Source organism: Ictidomys tridecemlineatus, chromosome 11 (assembly GCF_052094955.1).
Source record: "Ictidomys tridecemlineatus isolate mIctTri1 chromosome 11, mIctTri1.hap1, whole genome shotgun sequence".
Classification (NCBI taxonomy): Eukaryota; Metazoa; Chordata; class Mammalia; order Rodentia; family Sciuridae; genus Ictidomys; species Ictidomys tridecemlineatus.
In genome coordinates, this window is record NC_135487.1 from 25,303,554 (window position 1) to 25,326,836 (window position 23,283).

Below are 23,283 nucleotides of genomic sequence, written 5' to 3' on the forward strand. Positions count from 1 at the left end.
ATAGAATCGGACAGTGGCAACACCAAGCCATGGAGTATGGGATATGCGAGGAAAACAGTTCCACACAGGAGTTGAAATCAAAATGTGGGCTATAGCTTGTTTTGCCACACAGAGGCAGTGCAGAGAAGAAATTTTAAAGTAAGGAATGTCATTACTTTGGTTTCAGGGCCTATTTGTATTTAGATTTTAAATTACTCATGTCTTGTTCTAACAAATGTTTCTTCAACATGGACTTTTTTTCATTCTTCTTTGGTAGTAGTGGAGATCGAACCCAAGGCTTCACACATATCACTGAGCTTTTTAAAATGTTTCTTCTTAATACTTTGATAAAGATTCCTAAATGTGTTAGTCTTAGTAAAGTCTTTGATTCATGCTTGTGGACATCCTAAAAGACTAGATTATATGGTATAGTAGCAGCATCATTGTCTTTTAATGGCAGATAGAATAGGTTCAATTCCCAGCTTTGCCACTTTATTACCATGAATGATTTATTTAATCTGTCTCTGGAGAATTGCAAGTTCAAATCCAGCCTCAGCAACTTAGTGAGGCCCTGAGCAACTCTGTGACACCCTGTCTCAAAATTTGGAAAATAATAATAAAATGGGCTAGGGATGTGGTTCATTTGTTAAGTGCCCCTGGGTTCATTCCCTGTCACTCAAAACTAACAAAACAAATGAGATTCATTGCTCCTCCCATCATTACTCATTTTATGTTAAATACAGAATTTTCTTTAAATATGATATTGTCGGGGCTGGGGATGTGGCTCAAGCGGTAGCGCGCTCGCCTGGCATGCATGCAGCCCGGGTTCAATCCTCAGCACTACATACAAACAAAGATGTTGTGTCCGCTGATAACTAAAAAATAAAATATTAAAATTTTCTCTCTCTCTCTCTCTGTCTCTCTCTTTTAAAAAAATATTAAAAGTTCTCTCTCTCTCTCTCTCTCTCTCTCTCTCTCTCTCTCTCTGTCTCTCTCTCTGTCTCTCTCTCTCTCTCTCTTTAAAAAAAAAAAAAGACCAAGGTATCTTCTCAAGGAATCAGGATTTTCCTTTAAAATAAATACATAAATAAATAAGATATTGTCCTTTTTTATGTAGGTGAAAATACATTAAAATGTTTGTTTGTTTTTAAATTTCCTTTTCATGTTTTTCATCTCCTGAGGGCAAAAATCTTTCCTGCTCTCTTGGTCTGATAGGTCATACTGTGGAAGTTCTGGACTATATTGTAATTATGGTTCTACTATTTAGCTAACATTTAACCTTTGCCAAACACTTATTTCCCTGAAACTGTTTTCTAATCTATGAAATAAAAATAATACCTGACCTGCCTCTCTCAATGGATCTTGTCAAGATCACATTAGAAAACATATATTAGCTGAAATTTTCAAACTTTACCAATGGTCTTGGGTAATATGCTAAGTATTTTACATGTATTATCTCAATTAGTCTTCTTGCCAATCCTATAATGTAATTGTTTTACAAATAAAGGGGTAAATGTGTCTGAAATTTCATAACTAGTAAGTAGCAGAACTACAATTGAAATTCTCCATGCTAACTCTAGAGCTGAGCTCTTAACCAGTACACTCTGTTCCTAATTCCCCTTGTAAACTACTAAATACCATATAATGGTACAGTATGCTTTTAGTTTATAAAATACAAGAGTCCCCATTTATGCATTGTTTCACTTTCTATAGTTTCAGTTTCCTACCATCAAATGTAGTCCAAATATATTAGATAGAAAATTTCAGAAATTAGTAGTTCAGCACATAAGTTTTGAAGATATACTTTTTTTCTGAGTAGTATAATAAAATCTTGCACTGTTCTGCACCTTTCTATCATACCTCACCTGGGATATGAAACATCCCTTTATCCAATGAACCCTGCTGTACATGGTTAGTTACTTAGTAGCCATCTTATTGACTGCTCTGGTACTGCAGTTCTTGTGTTTAGGTAACCATATTTTATGCTATAGTATTTAAAAGCATGTATTATCTTGAACTCATTAGGGATTGGATTCACGGACTCTACCAATGAGCTATGACCCCAGCTGTTTATTTTTATTTTGCGACAGGATCTCACTAAGTTACCAAAACTGTCCTCCAACTTGTGATTCCCCCTGCCTTAGCCTCCTGAGTGGCTGTGATTAGAGGCATGTGCCACTATGCCCACCAAATAACCTTGTTTTTCATAATAATGCCCCCAAAGTGTAAGAATACTGATGCCGGCAATTTGGACATGCCAAAGAAAAGCTGTAGCCAGGTGTAATGGCACATTGCCTATAATTTCAGCAACTCAGGAGGCTAAGGCAGGAGGATCAAAAGTTTGAGGCCAGCCTCAGCAATTTAGCAAGATCCTATCTCAAAATAAAAAATAAAATGTGGTAGTGATGTAGCTCAGAGGTAAAGTGCCCCTGGGTTCTATCCCCAGTACAAAAAAAAAAAACTAAGTGATTCCTTTAAGTGAAAAAGTGAAATTTATCAGTAAGGAGAGAAAAAAATCATATGCAGTAAAATTTTTTTTTCATAAATGTTAAGAAAGAAAAAAGAACTGCAGAAATTACATCCTCAGTGCATAAGTACTTAGTTAAGATCAAAAAGGCATTAAATTATAAGGTCTGTACTATCCATAGATTCATATATTCACTGGAGGCCTTGGAACATATTCCCCAAGAATAGAGGAAGATTTCTATACATTATTGACCTGATGTTGCCCTTGACATCAGTAATCCGATGATTATGTGTATGTGGAACACACAAATCTTCACTTCATCCTCCATTCATTTTCTATACTTTTCATTACTATTTTGTAGGTATTAATGACTAGACAAATTTTATATTTAATGGTTTCTTCTTCCAGAGGTTTCACAGACCAACTGCGTAAGATTTCCAAGGATGCAGGGATGCCCATCCAGGGCCAGCCATGCTTCTGCAAATACGCACAGGGCGCAGACAGTGTAGAGCCCATGTTCCGGCACCTCAAGAATACATACTCTGGGTTACAGCTCATTATTGTCATCCTGCCAGGAAAGACACCAGTGTATGGTAAGGATATATTAAAACTGCATTTTCAGGTGGTAGAGTGTTGCCTTGCATGCATAAGATCCTGGATTTGACCCAAAGTACCATAAAAGAAAAAAAATCTGCATTTTTCTTCAGGTACTTGATATTCATTTTAGGCTTATGTATCCTATAGCTTTCAAATACTAAAACATATTTTATGGTACAGTAAGTCGTACATTGTTACTTTTAAATCAGTAAACTAAATTGTTCAAGAAGAGACCTGAGAAATAATTTTGTAGCTAAGCAGGACATGGTGACACACACCTGTAGGCCCAGCTGCTTGGGAGGTTGAGGCAAGAGGATCACTTGAACTCATTAATTCAAGACCAGACTGATCAACATACCAAGAACCTGTCTTAGAGGAAGAGAGAAAGGGAGGGAGGGAATAAGGAAGCAAGCAAGGAAGGAAAAAAGGAAGAATAGTATATGTTCTCATACAGTTTTTTTCTCTCAGTACTGAGGATTGAACCCAGGGGCACTTTGCCACTAAGCTACATTCTCAGTCCGTTTTATTTTTAATTTTGAGACAGGTCTTGATAAATTGCCTAGACCTCAAACTTGCAGTCCTTCTGCCTTTGCCTCCCAGGTCACTGGGATTACAGGTGTGTGTCACCATACAGGGTTTCTCATACACTATTACTGGGAAGCGAAGTATTTCCAAAGCTCCTAATTTGTCTTCTTGCCTGTGGGGGTGGTGTACCAGCTAAGCAGGACATGGTGACAACACCTGTAGGCCCAGCTGTTTGGGAGGTTGAGGCAAGAGGATCACTTGAACTCATGAATTCAAGACCAGACTGATCAACATACCAAGAACCTGTCTTAGAGGAAGAGAACAGATTCCTGCATGGTAGAGCAGATTCCTGCTTGGTGGTGTGAGCCTCCTGAGAAGATAAAAAGTCTGAAATATTCAGTAAGGAACAAAAGACAAAGTCAGAAATTAGATTTAAAAGGGTGGTATCTGATGGGTCTTCCAGCCTTAATAGTAACTGGAACTGAACAACTGAAAAAGGCCCCAATCCTTTATTTAAGAGGAAGTAGATCAAAGGTGGCAGGGATCTTGAAGTAAACAGGTTGTTTGGTGCTTGAAAGGTTACACCCATCTCTAAGTGGCTATGTTTGATCCTAGGGTTGTGAGCTAAAGCAGGGTACCAGCGTGATCTGGGCTTTCTTTCCCAGAAAAGCAGCTTCCTTGTCTTAATGGCTCAAATAATATCCATAATTTATACACAGCTTCCAACACTTGCTTACATTCCATGTAGTCTCTTCCTGAGCAGATAATATAGAGAATTCCTATATACCACCCTGTTCCCTGCAGTTTTTCCTACAGAGATATTATTAACTTCTTCCCTTAAAGGGTACATTAAATAAACCAACAGTTTTACATTATGATTCACTTTTTGTATTGTATAATTCTTTGGGTTCTGACAAATGCATTATAATCACAGTATCATACAGAATAGAGTCATTGTGCTAAAAATCCTGTTCATCCTGCCTCTGTCCTGAATTCCTGAAGCTGCTGATCTTTTTGTATCTCTACAGTTTTATTTTTTCTATAATATGATGCAGTTGAAGTATGGAGCCTTTTCAGATTTGTTTCTTTCACTTAGCAGTATGCATTTAGGTTTCCTCCATCTCTTAGGACTTGATAGCTCATTCTTTTGTTTAATTAATACTTCTTTATGGGGGCTGGTGTTGTGGCTCAGTGGTAGAGCGGTTGCCTAGCATGTGTGAGGCACTGGGTTCGATTTTCAGCACCACATATAAGTAAATGAATAAAATAAAGGTCTAAACATCTAAAAAATTTTTTTTTAAAAAAAGTCTTTATATGGATGTACCACTGTTTATCCACTCACCTATTGAAAGACATCTTGGTTGCTTCCTGATCAATAAAAGATAAAGAAAAGAAAGTATAAACAGAATGGAAATGTCTGTAAAACAAAAGTTGGATAACAACTACTTGGTATGCATCTCATGCCTCTGAGTACAGTGTAATTAGTCTGATTGTTTAGGTATTTCTGTCATTCAATCAAAAGATAGAGGTGAGGGCTGGAGTTGTAACTCAGTGATAGAGCACTTGCCTATCAAGTGTGAGGCACTGGGTTCAATCCTAGCACCACATAAAAACAAATAAAGGCATTGAACCCATATACAACTAAAAAAAAAAAAAAAGGTGGAGGTGACCAAAGTTCATACTCTAAGCAGCAGCTGGAATTGTTTGTAAGTCCTATTTTCTATGTAGTCTCCCAATCCATTTTGAGATGCTTTTTTAATGTTGCTTTCATTGTAATTCTCCTTTTATTTTCAGACCCTCACAGTCGGACTCTGTTTATCGGCTTCTTTGTACTGTGTTATTTTTCATACCTCACTTTCCAACCTTTACCAAGAAAATGAATGTACATTCTTCCTGTTTTGTTGTTGTTGTTGTTGTAAGTGAACACAATACCTTTATTTTTTTTAGTTTTTTTTTTTTCTATGTGGTGCTGGGGATTGAAGCCAGTGCCTCATGCATGCTAGTCAAGCACTCTACCACTAAGCCACACCCCAAACCCACATTCTTCCTTCAAATTTTAGTTTAGAAGTTTCTTCTGAGAATTTGCCTGACCTTCACAAATCAAATTCTTTTTCTTTTATCGTCAGCACCTTGTACCTCGTCTTAATATTATTTTCACAATTGTATTGTTAAATTTGAGCAGTTATTTAATTAAAAGCATGTTTATATAACTAGACGATGAATTCTTTGGGGGCAGGAACAATGTCTGCATTGATTCATATACAGATCTTTGTACAGTACAGGTATTAGGTGCTCATTAAAAATTTGTTGGATGAATAATACTGTTTGGAAGGTAATTTGCTCTTATTATAAAAATGTTTTATAAAAATAACAAACATATATACATATATGTGTGTAGGAAGATAATAGAAATTTATCCTGAAGAAAATTATTTATTTGTTTGTTTATTTATTTGTACTGAGGATTGAACCCAGGGGTGCTTAACCACTGAGCCCCATCCCCAGCCTTTTTTTATATTGTATTTAGAGACAGGGTCTTGCTGAGTTGCTAAGGGCCTTGCTAAGTTTCTGAGGCTAGCTTTGAATTGCGATCCTCCTGCCTTAGTCTCCAGAGCTGCTGGGATTATAGGCCTGAGCCACTGTACCGCACCTAGCTCCTCAAGAAATTTATAATAAAGTAAAGATGAAGAAGTTACATATTTTGTTTAAAATAGTGAAAATCTGGAACAACCTAATATATTAGTATAAGTCTGGTTAGATCCATTGTGGCATTGGAAAACAGAATAACTGCTACTATATTAATAATAAAAGCAATCTATATATGGAGATTGAAAACCATACTCTTAAGTGAAAATGACAGATTGTAAGACAATGTGTAGTATGTTCTCAGTTTTAATTTTAAAATGTTTTCCACATTACAGTACTGGGTGTGGTGATACTATTACAGGGCTGGGGCCTTTCAGGAAATAGGTAATGCAGTGGACCCCTGTTCAAACCCTGATTCTTACGATCAAGTCAGGAAGATTTTAGACACATCACTGAGAGTGACATCATGAGTTTATTAGAAAGGATAGGAAAGGAGAAATGGGGAACTTCTTAACGGAGAAAGTGGGTCCTCTCAGAGAAGAGAGGGACAACACATCTCCCTGCCTTCAGTTTTATTGGAGGTTCCAGGGCAGTTTCAGAGAGTCCCTCCCAGGTCCACTTCTTGACTTTTTTTTTTTTAAGTTGTTGATGGATTTTATTTTATTTATTGATACATGGTGCTCAGAATCAAACCCAGTGTCTCACACATGCTAGGCAAGTGCTCTACCACTGAGCCATAACCCCAGCCCTACCTCTTGATTTTGACAGCAGGATGATATCACACTTTCAGATCCCCACTGCCATAAAACTCTAAGTCACTTTGGCTCTTGCTGACCATCTCTAATTGGAACCTGTTCTTATAGATTTTATGGTTAGGGAAAATTATCTTTAGCTCTCTGATGTTTAGGATCTGGACCATGTAAGGGTCACAGAAATAACCCCCTTCAGACTAACTTGTGTTCTTCTTATCCACATTTCCAGCATGCTTTTCTCCTGCAGATAATAGGTAGTTTGCTGAGGAATGTAACATATACTGTGGACTTAAGCCAGGAAGGGCTACAGGTAAATTGCTTTTTAAAAGTGAAAGTTTGTGGGGGGTCAGCACAGTAGGCCTATGTTATAGACTTATTCATTTGACCTCATGTTCCCACAACTCAGATCTCTCTGTGTATTCCATCTGCACATGGTTACTCAGAAAGCTGAGTCAGGAGGATCCCAAATTCAAGGATATCCTGAGCAGTTTAGCAAGATTCTAACTCAAAAAATTAAAAAGGCTGGGGATGTAACTCAGTGGTAAAGCACTTACCTAGCATGTTTGAGGCTCTGGGTTCAATTCCCTAGTACTGAGGAGGGAAAAAAAAGTTATGTAAACTGAAATCCTTAGGGTAAAGATTTAGACTTAGATTTCCTTTATGGAAGAGGCAAAGAACAGGAATCTTTTATTATTTACACTGTAATGCCTCATCACTTTCAAACTAAAGGCTGGAGATTAAAATTGATAGACGTAAACATACTTTGACTATAAGTACATTAGTATAGGGCTGGGGATGTGGCTCAAGCGGTAGCGCACTTGCCTGTCATGCGTGCGACCCGGGTTCGATCCTCAGCACCACATACCAACAAAGATGTTGTGTCCGCCGAGAACTAAAAAATAAATATTAAAAATTCATTCTCTCTCTCTCTCTCTCTCTCTCTCTCTCTCCCCCCTCTCTCTCTCTTTAAAAAAAAAAAAAGTACATTAGTATAAATGAGAAAATTACTGGAAAAGAGTACAATAAAATGATAAAGGATTATGTGTTTTTTGCTTTATAGTTTTTTTTTTTTAGTAATTGTAGTGATACTATTTTTATGATGAAGGGAGGAAAATTATTTTCCTCAACCTCTTAAGAAGTTCATAGTTGAAACAGACTACTCTAACAAAAGGAAGATTAACAGAGAAAACCATGCAAGTTTATTAAAGTATATAGTGCGTATCACATGGGATAAAATTAGTTCATTGTAGTGTTTATGGAGTTTGGCTTACATAGAATATCTAACAAAGAACATTAATTTTAGAGAACTGACAAAAATAAATAAATTAAAAAGGAAAGCAGTCCCAGGCTTCCAGAAGTGGGAAACTATGGGGAGAGACGAATATGGAAAACACAAGTGAAGTAAACTCCCCTCACATATTCCTCAGGCACTATCTTTTTGAGCTTCCAAGGATTGTAAAGAAAAATTTACATCCTGTCTTTAGGCAAGAAAAGTGAGGGAGGATAAACCATTGGTATTTGTAAATCTCTGAAAAAAAAATTTTGCTATCAGAGAGGGAAGGCAGGGAGCTCTTCTGCATCTTAATTGTATCCACCTCAACAATCTTTTGTATTTGGAAGAGATATGGGGTTTTTTTCCAATGCTAAAAATATACTTTTTTTTTTACACAAAGAAGAAAACAGTCAGAAAAATTACCACTAAATACTTAACCTAATCTTTAAGATAGTATACTTCACGTTTTATTAGCATTGTTTTAGTTTTGGTGTAATTTGGAGTATCCTGTAGTACAAGGATGTATTGCAGGGGGAATGCATAATAACTTTATTTTTCAATAAGTGGATTTAAGTCCTTGTTCTAACTTGAGGTATTTTATTTATTCCACAGCGGAGGTGAAACGTGTAGGAGATACACTTTTGGGTATGGCTACACAGTGTGTTCAAGTGAAGAATGTAATAAAAACATCTCCTCAAACTCTCTCAAATTTGTGCCTAAAGATTAATGTTAAACTTGGCGGGATAAATAATATTCTTGTACCTCATCAAAGGTAAGCTAATCACTTATAAAAATTCTCATTATTTTTCCTGTCTTCATTTTTCTATATTTGGCCATAAGTAATTACTGTAAGCTCTGACCTAAAGATAACCTTGATGATTTCTGCCATGGGATATGTAGACATTTTGGCAAAAAAATTAAAATAGTTTGAATTGGCCCACTCTGGCCCCTATTTTCATTTAGTGTACAAACTACCTCTTGCCTTGTCAGAAAATATTAAGAACTTTATTTCTCACTGGAGAGCCTAGCTTAAAAAGAGCTTTTCCTTTATTTAATAATCATCTTCATCCTGATTTCATGAGGTTAACTGTCTTGACTTATATGCATACGTAAGCATTAGAACAAGTTTGGTCCATGTGTATTTGGAAAATAAAAAAAGCTCCTTTTTTCCCTGCCACCCTCTACCTCCTTATCCCTATTAAATATGAAATGAGATTCATAAATAAGAGGGATGTGTTGAGTTTTATCAACAAGTTTAATAACTAAAAAACAGTCTTTTGAATTTTAAAGGATATAATTTTAAAATAAAAGGAAAGGCTCACTACTTTGTGACTATTATATGTTACTTAAATTTATACATTTGGCCAGAGGATGGGGAGTAGTCAACTCCCATAATCTTTCCCATATAAAGTCTAATGATTCTTTTTCTCCTTGATGTATAAGCAGATTTTTTAAATTTGAGAAAAATTGGTGGATTAATATTTATAATTACTCTGATTACAGAGAACATTAGCATCAATTGCCCTTTGCAACCACCAGCACTTACTGCTTAAGACAAAAATTGTTCTCACAAAAATGCTGGGCAGCCCTGTTGTGACAGTTTCTACTTTATTGACTAGGGATTCTTGAATTAAGAGGATAAAGCACTTGGTAGTCGAGGCCTATGAAGCTGTCTATTCAGGACTTCCTCTGTGCTGACAGTGGCTTGCAGTTATGTTGCAATCATGTGAAACAGATAAATGGATGATGAATTATCTAACCCCTTTAAAAAATGTGTTTAAGACCTTCTGTGTTCCAGCAACCAGTGATCTTTTTGGGAGCAGATGTCACTCATCCACCTGCTGGTGATGGGAAAAAACCTTCTATTGCTGCTGTGAGTATCATTAGGCAGATCTCTCTCTCTTTCTCCCTCCCTCTCTCCTCCTCCCTCCCTCCCTCCCTCTCCCCCCTCCCCCTCCCTCTCCCCCTCCCTCTCCCCCCTCCCCCTCCCTCTCCCCCCCCTCTCTCCCCGTCCCCCCTCCCTCCCCCTCCCTCCCTCTCTCTCCCCCCCTCCCTCCCTCCCTCCCCCCCCCCTCTCTCTCTGGTCCAGGATTGAATCTAAGGATGCTTAACCACTGAGCAACATCCCCAACCATTTTTATTTTTTGAGTCAAGGTCTCACTAGGTTGCTTACAGCCTCATTAAGTTGCTGAGGATGGCTTTAAACCTATAATACTACTTAGGCAGGTTTCTTTTATCTAAAGTTTAGACCAATATCAACATTTTAGTTTCAGCTTTTTGAGTTTTAATGATATTTTATTTGTGGGTAACTTTCATAAATGTTCCTTCAGGTTTTGTTTTTTTTTAAATTTTTTTAGATGTTGATGGACCTTTACTTTATTATTTTATTTATTTATTTATTTATTTTTATTGCTGATTGTTCAAAACATTACATAGTTCTTGATATATCATATTTCACATTTTGATTCAAGTGGGTTATGAACTCCCATTTTACCCCGTATACAGCTTGCAGAATCACATCAGTTACACTTCCATTGATTTACATATTGACATACTCATGTCTGTTGTATTCTGCTGCCTTTCCTATCTCTACTATCCCCCCTCCCCTCCCCTCCCCTCCCCTCTTTTCTCTCTACCCCCTCTACTGTAATTCATTCCTCCCCCTTGTATTATTTTTCCCTTTCCCCTCACTTCCTCTTGTATGTAATTTTGTATAACCCTGAGGGTCTCCTTCCATTTCCATGCAATTTCCCTTCTATCTCCCTTTCCCTCCCACCTCTCATCCTTGTTTAATGTTGGTCTTCTTCTCGTGCTCTTCTCCCTAGTCTGTTCTTAGTTACTCTCCTTATATCAAAGAAGACATTTGGCATTTGTTTTCTAGGGCTTGGCTAGCTTCACTTAGCATAATCTGCTCTAATGCCATCCATTTCCCTCCAAATTCTATGATTTTGTCAATTTTTAATGCAGAGTAATACTCCATTGTGTATAAATGCCACATTTTTTTATCCATTCGTCTATTGAAGGGCATATAGGTTGGTATTTATTCTTTTATTTTTATGCAATTCTGAGAATTGAACCCAGTGCCTAATACATGCTAGGCAAGTGCTCTACCACTGAGCCACAACCCCAGCCCCTCCTTGACTTTTTGGGCGTGGAGTTTTTGTTTGTTTTGTTTTCGTTTTGTTTTGTTTTGTTGGTGGTACTGAGGATTGAACCCAGGGCCTTTTGCATGGGAGGCAAGTTCTCTACCAGCTGAGCTATATCCCCAGCCCACCTCCTTGAGTTTTTGAAAAGAATGATTATTCTGGTTTGAAAACTACAAGTTCTATATATATATTAAGTCAAGTTTGTTAATTATATTACTCAGCCCAGTATGGTGGCACACACCTATAATCTCAGTGGCTTAGGAGCCTGAGGCAGGAGGATTATTAGTTCCAAACCAACCTCATTAACTTAGAGAGGCCCTAAGTAACTCAGCAAGACACTATCTCAAAAAATAAAAAGGGCTAAGGATGTGGCTCAGTGGTTAAGTGCCCTTGGCTTCAATCCCTGGTACCCACCCAAGAAAAATTATCCTGTTTTGTCTGTGTGATCTCTCTGTGATTGTGAATTTTTAGGTACTTCTATGGTTATAAGAGTTTGTTTATATATTTCAGTATTGTCTTTGTTAGATGAAAGATGTATTACAAGGATAAGGATGAAGGGAATGAAATGGTTTAAGTTTTATTTTTGAAGCATGAATTTGATATAGACTATCCTGGAAGAAAGAATAGGGAGGCCCAGTAACTAGCTTGAGGCTATGATTAAGTTCATACTTTGAGGTCTCCTTTGCTTTAAACAAAATATGAAACAGGACATAGAAAGGGACAATTGAGATAGCCAGTTTGAAAACCAGATTAACATCTCTGAAGACCTAATACACAACACAATTGCAGCCCAAGAAGACTGACTACAGATTCAGGATGTCAAATCTAGGAGTTTGCAGTAAAAGAACTCCTCATTTTTTCTAATTTGTTCTTTTTAGATATACATGATAGTAGAGTATATTTTGACATATTATACATACATGGAGTATAACTTCCCAATCTCACGATTGTACATGATGTGGAGTTACACTGGTCTTGTATTCATATGTGAACGTAGGAAATTTATGTTTGATTGATTTCTACTGTCTTTGCTTTCCCATATCCTCTCCTTTCCCTTCATTCCCTTTTGTCTTATCCAGTGAACTTCTATTCTTCCCTCCTACCCACCCCTTATTGTGTGTTAGTATCTGCATATCAGAGAGAATATCCAGCCTTTGGTTTTTTGGGATTGGCTTATTTCACTTAGCATGATATATTCTTATATACTGGCAGATGCCATAACTTCATTCTTATTTATGACTGATAAATATTTCACTGTGTATATATACCACATCTTCTTTATTCATTTATCTGTTGATGGGCACCTAGATTAGTTTCATAGCTTAGCTATTGTGAATTGAGCTGCTGTGAACATTGATGTGACCACATCACTATAATATGCTAATTTTAAGTCCTTTGGGTATACACCAAGGAGTGGAATAACTGGGTCAAATGGTGGTTCCATTCCAAGTTTTTTGAGGACTCTCCTACTGCTTTCCAGAGTGGTTGCACCAGTTTGCAGTCCCATCTGCAATGTATGAGCATACCTTTTTCTCCACATCCTCACCAACATTTATTGTTACTTTTTTTTTTTTTTTTTTTTTTTGGTAGCAGAGATAGAACTCAGGGGAACTTAACTACTGAGCCACTGACCAGCCCTTTTTGTGTTTTATTTAGAAACAGGGTCTCGCTAAGTTGCTGAGGGATAAGTTGGCTTTGAACTCGAAATCCTTCTGTCTCAGCTTCCTGAGCACAGTGGCATATACACTCAGCTGTTACTTGTATTCTTGATGATTGCCATTCTGACTGGAGTGAGATGGAATTTCAGTGTAGTTTTAATTTTCATTTCTCTAATTGCTAGAGGTGTTGAACATTTTTTCATATATCTCTTGGCTGATATTTCTTCTGTGAAGCGCCTATTCAGTTCCTTTGCCCATTTATTGATTGAGTTATTTGGGGGTTTTTTTAGTGTTAAGTTTTTTTGGAAACTCATGATTTTAAAATTTATAGATCCTAACAGTTCTAAGATAATGCTAAAATATTAAGTCTGACTTCTAGGGCTGGGGTTGTAGCTTAGTGGTGGGGCGCTTGTATAAGGTGCTGGGTTTGATCCTCAGCACCACATAAAAATAAATAAAATAAAGGTATTGTGTCTATCTACAACTAAAAATATTTTTTTAAAAAAGTCTGACTTCTAGAATGGGTTGTTAAAGTAGAAGAGATATGAAAAGAAGTCAGTAGTTTGAATTGGTCCCTCTTTTTACTTATTTTCTTTTTCTTACTCTCTTTATGCATGTCTTTTTGTCCTTTTCTTTCTTGGCTAATATTTACCAAAAACAGTTAGAATCTAATTGTTAGACCAGGCATAGTTGTGCACACCTGTCTTCCTAGTAACTTGGGAAGCTGGGGTAGGAGAATTGCAAGTTCAAGGCCAACCTCAGCAATTTAGGAAGAACCAGTTACAAAATAAAAGTCTAGTGATGTGGCTCAGTGGCACAGACCCTCTGTGTTCAATCCCCAGTACTACAAAATAAATAAATAAACAATCTAATTGTTAAATATAAAGTGTAGCCTACTTATAGGAAAACAGGTTTTTGACATTGCAGTAGGTCTTTTATTCACTAAGAATTAACTATTTTTATTATTCTTAAAGAAAATAATGATGCATAGTAAGGTTATAGTAAAATGTAAATGAAATCCACATCGTTTTCATTATTTTAATTTCTATTTTTCTTTACTTTTTCCAACCTAGGTTGTAGGTAGTATGGATGCCCACCCAAGCAGATACTGTGCCACAGTAAGAGTTCAGAGACCCAGGCAGGAGATCATCCAGGACTTGGCATCCATGGTCCGAGAACTTCTCATTCAATTTTATAAGTCAACTCGGTTCAAACCTACTCGTATCATCTTTTATCGGGATGGTGTTTCAGAGGGACAGTTTAGACAGGTTGGTTGTCTGGGATCTCCTCAAACTATGGTGTAATCAGATACTATACTTACCATATGGTATCTGGTTCTGAAGTTGAAATCTTTCAACTGAGAGTTCCTAAATTCAAAATTTGATTCTTCAGTAGACTTTCCCTTTTAATATGTTCACTACGGATGTATAATCTTTGATTATTCTGCTAATAATTAAAATGGAATAGGAAGTATCTTAGCTATAAGGTGATAAAATTAAGAAATTCTCAATCTAAATCATTATTTTACTTTGAAGAATGTAAAAAAGAACAGTTGACTCTGTTGACTCTTTCCATCACATTTCTCTAGGTATTATATTATGAGCTACTAGCAATTCGAGAAGCCTGTATCAGTTTGGAGAAAGACTATCAACCTGGAATAACCTATATCGTAGTACAGAAGAGACATCACACTCGACTATTTTGTGCTGATAGGACAGAAAGGGTAATCTTATTTAATTTTATATTTTTTAATGTGGTACTGAGGATCTAACCCAGTACCTCACACATGCTAGGCAAACGCTCTACCACTGAGCTACAACCTCAGCCCCACAAAGGGTAATCTGTCATAATGTTGTAAAGCACTTATTTAATAGAGCCTTCTGCCAGTAGTGGGGTTCAGCCATTAAATTTTGAATAAAGAAATATCAAAATAGGTTAATTATTACTTAACTTTCTAGAATTTCTAGTAATTTCAAATGTTTGAAATATCATTTTACTTTGTTGTTATGAAGAAACTTTTAGAAAAAATAGGTATATTTATTTATCTGTTAATTTTGCAGTACTAAGGATTGAACCTAGGACCTTGCATATGCTAGGCAGAGCATTCTGCCCACATCCACAGCACTCATCCCCAGCCTTTTTGTATGGCTTAAATTGCACATGCTGGTATTGAACTTGAAATTCTCATGCTTCAACCTCCTGAATATCTGTGATTATAGGCATGTACCATCTTCTTTTATTTTTCTTTTGGTGCTGGGGATCAAACCAGGGCCACTTGCATGCTAGGCAAGTGCTCTGTCATTGAGCTATACATCCCAAGCCCTTTCTTTTTAAAATAACTTGTAAAAATTAGCTTTTTTAAGAAGTAAAAATTAATATTAACTAACTTTTGAACAATGTTTCCTTTAAAGTTCACAGGATAATCTTCTGTATTTCATAAAGTGTGATATGTATTTTTATAATTAGAAGGAAAGGAAAGTGTACACACCCAGGGAAATGTGTCTTCTTATCTATATGCAGTGTAGGCAAATAGCAATCTTGCTGCCCTTATCCCATCTTCTCCCATCCTCAAACATTGAAGCAAGAGAAATTTGAGGGGGCAAATATCATTGTACCTTTGGAAAAGGAATTCAATAGAAAAAACTAAGAGAAATATCTTGTCTTGTATATGTATAACAATTGTGTATTTTGGAAAAGTGCTCAACACTTTTATGCCTGTTTTCTTTCCCGAAAGATTGAATAATATTAATTTTTATCTTTTATTGGTTGTTGAGAAGATTAAATAAAATGCACTTAGAACAGCATTTGGCATATACTGAGTACTCAGTGAAGTGTTAGCTAGCTGTACAGTGGTAGTGATGGTGGTAGTAAGAGAGAAGAAGAAATAATAATAGCAATAACAGTCATTGTTTTAAGCCTTTTCATTCATTCTGATTTGTTGATTGATTGATTGTAGTGCTGGGGATCAAACCCAGGGCCTTGCACATGTTAGGCAACTATCCTACCACTGAGCTATATCCCTAGCCTAAATATTATTAATAAATTTAACTGATTTAATCCTAACAAACACTAGAAGATAATAACTATCATCCCTCATCTTGTATAAGAGAAAACTATGACACATAGAAAGAAGTTAAATAATTTCCCACAGTTATAAAGCCAGTAATTGGTAGAGGTCGCACTTAAATCAAGGCAATCTGGTTACAGAGTACTCTTTTTTTTTTTGGTGGGGGGGGCGTACCAGGGATTGAACTCAGGGGCACTCAACCACTGAACCACATCCCCAACCCTATTTTGTATTTATTTAGAGACAGGGTCTCACTGAGTTGCTTAGCGCCTCACTTTTGCTGAGGCTGGCTTTGAACTTATAATCCTCCTGCCTTAGCTGCTGGTATTACAGGTATGCACCACTGTTCTGGCTCCAGAGTACTCTTAACCACTGTACTATATACCACGTCTCTAATAGCAGTAGTAATAGTTTTATTAGGGCCTCCAAGTTGTTAAAGACCTTTGTTAAGTATGTTTCTATACCTAGAAATTTAAATTAAATTGAATGTTTATGAATATCTGATGTTTAGTCATGCCATTCATTTGTTTGCTTTTCTTTGCTCTAAATAATACTACTAGTAACAGCTGAGAGTTAATTACAGTTTAGGAAATAGGTACAGAAAAGTAAAATACCATGCCCTAGATCATCTAGAAACTGATAGAAAAATGATATAAACCAGACATTCTGCTTTCTCTCTAAATAGAGTACCACTTTTTATATATTATGTGTAGCTAATTTATTAGATTTAATTTTGGGTTTTGTTGTTTTTTAGGTTTGTGTTGTTATGGTTGTTTTCTTCCCAGTACTGGGGATTGAACCCAAGGATGCTCTACCACTGAGCTACATTACCAGCCCTTTTTTATAAATGTTGAGATAGGGTCTCACTAAGTTGCTGAGGCTGGCCTTGAACAACCATCCTCCTGCCTCAGCCTCCCAAGTAGCTGGGATTATAGGAATGTCCTATCCCAGCCAGCTAGAGTTAATTTTTTTTCAGTATTAGGCATAATTGAGTAGATTAAAACTGTTTTCTTTCTTTTATGCTTGATAAAGACTAACTGGTTGATCATACAGCAGTAATTCAAGCCACCACCTGATAACAGTCCTTCACATTGCAGAAATAATATCTGAGTCAGTAGAGTAGTTTCTGATTTCCTAGCCATGTAATCCTAGACTTATAGTTAATAATTTTAAATGTGTTGAAGATAAGGAGATTTAAGTGGATATAACATGCATTTAAAATGTTTTATTAAGAGCTTTTCATTATCAGGAATTTTGAAAAATTTTAGTCACATCAAAACCACTTAGAGAAAATGATGGTATCCCTTCTGTAAGAAAATATTAGTATGTAAGAAAACTGATAGTATGAAATTTTGAAAATTGGGCCTTTGCAGTCTTTACATATTTTAATTGGGCCTTTGCAGTCCTTTCATGTTTTAATTCCAATTTGGCTCTTTATTATATGCTCTTGGGCATTATTTTATATCCATGACCCTTAGTTTCTCCAAATGGTAAAACACTTAACTTGCATCAGGTTTTAGAAATAATGTATTTAAAGTACCTAAAAATGGGCTGGGGATGTGGCTCAAGCGGTAACGCGCTCACCTGGCATGCACGGGGCGCTGGGTTCGACCCTCAGCACCACATAAAAATAAAAAAAAATAAAAGATGTTGTGTTCACCAAAAATTGAAAAATAAATTTAAATAAATAAATAGATAAATAAATAAAATAAATAAAGTACCTGATAAATACATGGTTAACAATTGGTGACTATTGTTGATGTTATTGTTAGTATGTTTTCCTCTAAATATTTAGTGTTCTCCAAGGAAAATGCTTAGGTAAATTACGTGCTTAAGAGTACCCACTGTAGGGGGCTGGAGATGTGGCTCAAGTGGTAGCATGCTCGCCTAGCATGCGTGAGGCACTGGGTTCGATTTTCAGCGCCATATAAAAACAAAATAAAGATATTGTGTCCACTAAAACTAAAAAATAAATACTTTTTTTAAAAAGAGTACCCACTGTGTACAGGTACCATAAATTGGAGCACTAAAAGTTAACTTAAATATTTTTTAAAAATGTCTTCCATCCCTGTTGGAATCAACTCCCAGGTAAGTAGTAATAGACTATGTAACTCTTTGTTGTTTATCAGCACTTACTTTTAATAACATTTAAGAATAGAAACTGAGGGGAATGTAGCTTAGTGGTAGAATGTGCACCTAGCATGCTCAAGGCACTGGGTTCCATCCCCAGTCCTGGAGAAAAAAAACAACTAGGAACCACATATAAGGTCTGCCCTATGACTGCTTAAATAATATTTCAAGCTGAAAGTAGTGAAACATGAAATCAGCATATATGTATATATGTGTACACACACTCATTTTTAAAGGTGCTTTTAAATACATTTTTTACCTTTGTTTGAACTTTGACAAAAAAATCTAGGTCGGAAGAAGTGGCAATATCCCAGCTGGAACGACCGTTGATACAGACATTACACATCCGTATGAGTTTGATTTTTACCTCTGTAGCCATGCTGGAATACAGGTAAGCCTACATATACCTTGGGTAAAATGATCTAATTCAAAACTTCAATTCTTATATATATTTCTTATTTCTTATATCTTAGCAAAAAGAGAAAGAAATACTCTGTATTTGAATTTGTTTCCACATGAAATTAGATGGAACTTTCAGTAAATAAATTTCTTCCTTTCTCTTACTTTGAGACTTACTTTTGTGAAAATACCAGAAAATAATTTTTTTTTATTGGTTGTTCACAACATTACAAAGCTCTTGACATATCATATTTCATACATTAGATTGAAGTGGGTTATGAACTCCCAATTTTACCCCAAATGCAGATTGCAGAATCACGTCGGTTACACATCCACAATTTTACATAATGCCCAATTAGTAATTGTTGTATTCTGCTACCTTTCCTATCCCCTACTATCCCCCCTCCCCTCCCCTCCCATCTTCTCTCTCTACCCCATCTACTGTAATTCATTACTCTCCTTGTTTATTTTCCCATTCCCCTCACAACCTCTTATATGAAATCTTGTATGGCAATGAGGGTCTCCCTTCATTTCCATGCAATTTCCCTTTTCTCTCCCTTTCCCTCCCATCTCATGTCTCTGTTTAATGTTAGTCTTTTCTTCCTGCTCTTCCTCCCTGCTCTGTTCATAGTTGCTCTCATTATATCAAAGAAGACATTTGGTATTTGTTTTTTAGGGATTGACTAGCTTCACTAAGCATAATCTGCTCTAGTGCCATCCATTTCCCTGCAAATTCTATGATTTTGTCATTTTTTATTGCTGCATAGTACTCCATTGTGTATAGATGCCACATTTTTTTTTTATCCATTCATCTGTTGAAGGGCATCTGGGTTGGTTCCACAGTCTAACTATTGTGAATTGTGCTGCTGTGAACATCGATATGGCAGCATCCCTGTAGCATGCTCTTTTAAGGTCTTCAGGGAATAGTCCGAGAAGGGCAATAGCAGGGTCAAATGGTGGTTCCATTCCCAGCTTTCCCAGGAATCTCCAAACTGCTTTCCAAATTGGCCGCACCAATTTGCAGTCCCACCAGCAATGTACAAGAGTACCCTTTTCTCCACATCCTCGCCAGCACTTGTTGTTGTTTGACTTCATAGTGGCTGCCAATCTTACTGGAGTGAGATGGTATCTTAGGGTGGTTTTGATTTGCATTTCTCTGACTGCTAGAGATGGTGAGCATTTTTTCATGTACTTGTTGATTGATTGTATATCCTCCTCTGAGAAGTGTCTGTTCAGATCCTTGGCCCATTTGTTGATTGGGTTGTTATTGTCTAATTTTTTGAGTTCTTTGTATACTCTGGATATTAGGGCTCTATCTGAAGTGTGAGGAGTAAAAATTTGTTCCCAGGATGTAGGCTCCCTATTTACCTCTCTTATTGTTTCTCTTGCTGAGAAAAAACTTTTTAGTTTAAGTAAGTCCCATTTGTTGATTCTTGTTATTAACTCTTGTGCTATGGGTGTCCTATTAAGGAATTTGGAGCCCGACCCCACAATATGTAGATCGGAGCCAACTTTTTCTTCTATCAGACGCAGAGTCTCTGATTTGATATCAAGCTCCTTGATCCATTTAGAGTTAACTTTTGTGCATGGCGAGAGGAAGGGATTCAGTTTCATTTTGTTGCATATGGATTTCCAGTTTTCCCAACACCATTTGTTGAAGATGCTATCCTTCCTCCATTGCATGCTTTTAGCCCCTTTATCAAATATAAGATAGTTGTAACTTTGTGGATTAGTCTCTGTGTCCTCTATTCTATACCATTGGTCCACCTGCCTGTTTTGGTACCAGTACCATGCTGTTTTTGTCACTATTGCTCTGTAATATAGTTTGAAATCTGGTATCGCTATACCGCCTGATTCACACTTCCTGCTTAGAATTGCTTTTGCTATTCTGGGTCTTTTATTTTTCCATATGAATTTCATGATTGCCTTATCTATTTCTACAAGAAATGCCGTTGGGATTTTGATTGGCATTGCATTAAACCTATAGAGAACTTTTGGTAATATTGCCATTTTGATAATGTTAGTTCTGCCTATCCATGAACAGGGTATATTTTTCCATCTTCTAAGATCTTCTTCTACTTCTCTCTTTAGGGTTCTGTAGTTTTCATTGTATAAAAAAAGATAATTATTTTGATAGAGTGACCTTCCCTAAAGTAGGCTCTTAGTTTAACCTAAAAACTTAAAACAAATTTTAAAGTACCTGATTGTTCCATTGACATATGCCTCTTTTTGATGATCATATTTCATAGAAAAAATTCTTTGGTAGATATTGAGCATGTAAGAAAGTTTAATGGTAGATACTTTAAGTTTCAGTTAGATCATTTTAAGTCTTTTTTTCTCTTCAGAAAATCTTTTCATTAATTTGTTCACTTTTCTTAGTAGAACATAATCTTTAATTCACTGCTTCTCAAACTTAACAGCAGAGAGTAAACCCACATTACCAGGATATTTGAGCAAACATAGCCCAAAACTATTTTTAGTTTCTTCCCATTTATTAAATGGAAATTTCAAGACGTGGGGCTACAGTTGTAGCTCAGTGGTAGAGCCCTTGCGTAGCATGTGTGAGGCATTGGATTCAATCCTCAGCACCACAGAAGAATGAATGAATAAATAAATAAATAATGGTATTTGTTTTAAAATGAGAGTTTGTTGGGGAGGTGGGGCTTTGCTTTCAGATAGTAAGAATGATTTAAAAAAAAAAAAAAGAAAGAGAGAAAGAAATTTTAAGATGTACCTTACTGTGCAGCTGTATCTCACAGCCTTATATGTCCTATATATTAACCTATTTCAGACTCCAGGCTTTAAATTATTGTCCTACTCATTTACCTGTGTTCTTTTTTTTTTTTTTATGGTACTTGAAGATTAAATCCTGGGCCTCATGCATACTAGGCAAGCACTTTACCACTGAGGAATAGCCCCAGCCCTTTTTAAAATTTTATTTGGACACAAGGTCTTGCTATGTACTTAGCCCTGGATGACTTTACACTAGTGAGCCTCCTGCTCAACTTCTGAAGTAACTGGGATTACAGGTGTGTGCCACTGAGCTCAGTTTATCCATGTTCTTATATCTCCTCCTCTTTATGTAATCTTGTATACTTTCAGGCTGGGTGGTAACAGTCAATAAGCAAAAAATTAATACCTTCTAGGGATAAAACTTTTGTCTCTAGAATACATATTTTAGCCTAATGTTTGACTTTATATTAACTACTTTTATTTCTTTTTTTTTTTTTTCTTTTTTGATACTGGGGATTAAACTCAGGAGCACTCAACCACTGAGCCACATGTCCAGGCCTATTTTTGTATTTTATTTAGAGACAGGGTCTCAACTGGGTTGCTTAGTGCCTTGCCATTGCTGAAGCTGGCTTTGAACTCGCTATCCTCTTATCTCAGCCACTGGAGCCACTGGAATTACAGATGTACATACACCACTGTGCCTAGCTCTGTTATAGGTTTTTAAAAAATATCATAGATGAGGGAAGAAAATTCTCTGCTCATATACCTTTTAGAAATACTGGCTTGACAAGTTTTTTTTTTTATTCCAAAACTTTTAGAGACCATTGATATTTACATGGTCATTATGAATCTTCAAGACAGGAATTTCTCCAGTATATTTAACCAGAAACTTTAGGGAATATTTTTCCTTTGGAACACTAATTTGAAACTTCTTTTCTAGTTCACAGGGACTAAACACTGTTCTTTGTATATCTTCCCAGCTTTATTACTATTTTCAAACTAATCTGAGATCAAAAAAAAAAAATAATAATCTTGGCCACACTTGTTGGTGCATACCTAGAGGCTGAGGCAGGAGGCTTGCAAATGTGTGGCCAGCTGTGGCAACTTTGTGAGATTTAATGGTAGACATAGATTATGTTCTACTAAGATTTAATGTTAGACCTACTTATATTTAATGGTAGACAAAGATTTTGTTCTACTAGGAAAAGCGAACAAATCAATAAAAAGATTTTCTGAAAAGAAAAAAAGACTTAAAATGATCTAACTGAAACTTAAAGTGTCTACCATTAAATCTCACACACACACACACACACACACAAAAAAAAAAAAAAAAAAACCAGTCTTGGTTTTTACTAGGTAAAATTAAAATCCCAAACATTTCTGTCCATATAAGAATCACATTTTCCTAATCACTCTTTTTAACTTCACCAGTGAGTAACAGATCCTTTAATGACATTTTAGCCAAATTTCTTTACTTATTAACACTTTCAGTTATTAATATCATTAGTGTTTACAGATAAGTTCCATCCTACTCCCTCTGTCCCCAGTTTCCTTTGAGGTAAAATTTCAATTTGTTTTTAAAACTTAAATTTAGGTGCTGGGGATGTAGCTCAGTCGTAGAGTGCTTGCCTGGTATTCATGAGGCCCTGGGTTCAACCCCTAATACCACAAAAACCTAAAATTTTTTAAAAAAAGGGGGTAGGGTGCTAGGATTGTGGCTCAGTGGTAGAGTGCTTGCCTAGCACATGTGAGGCACTTGGTTTGATCCTCAGCACCACATAAAAATAAATTTAAAAAATTAAACAAAACACAAAGCTTGGTTTCTCTCTTCCAGTGTCTACCTATCCAGCACAGGCTGGAGCCCAGTCCCAACAGTTGTGAGAAGTGGAAATCATGACCTGGCTCAGATACCATTTTCCCCTATTCCTTCTAGGGCTCTAACACATCTGATATTATTGACTTTCAACACATT

General features: G+C 36.4%; 1 protein-coding gene across 4 annotated transcripts in view; it reads left to right on the forward strand.

Moving 5' to 3' along the window:
- Nucleotides 1-23,283, forward strand: part of LOC101975928 (protein argonaute-3) — a 121,011-nt gene that overhangs the window by 77,144 nt on the left and 20,584 nt on the right. For all 4 annotated transcript variants that reach the window (XM_078025915.1, XM_078025916.1, XM_021735531.3 and 1 more), the window contains 7 exons: nucleotides 5-138; nucleotides 2,855-3,039; nucleotides 8,791-8,950; nucleotides 9,961-10,051; nucleotides 14,056-14,250; nucleotides 14,571-14,705; nucleotides 18,469-18,570. In XM_078025915.1, coding sequence (XP_077882041.1) covers nucleotides 5-138; nucleotides 2,855-3,039; nucleotides 8,791-8,950; nucleotides 9,961-10,051; nucleotides 14,056-14,250; nucleotides 14,571-14,705; nucleotides 18,469-18,570 — 1,002 coding nt within the window. The remainder of the gene's footprint in view (nucleotides 1-4; nucleotides 139-2,854; nucleotides 3,040-8,790; nucleotides 8,951-9,960; nucleotides 10,052-14,055; nucleotides 14,251-14,570; nucleotides 14,706-18,468; nucleotides 18,571-23,283) is intronic.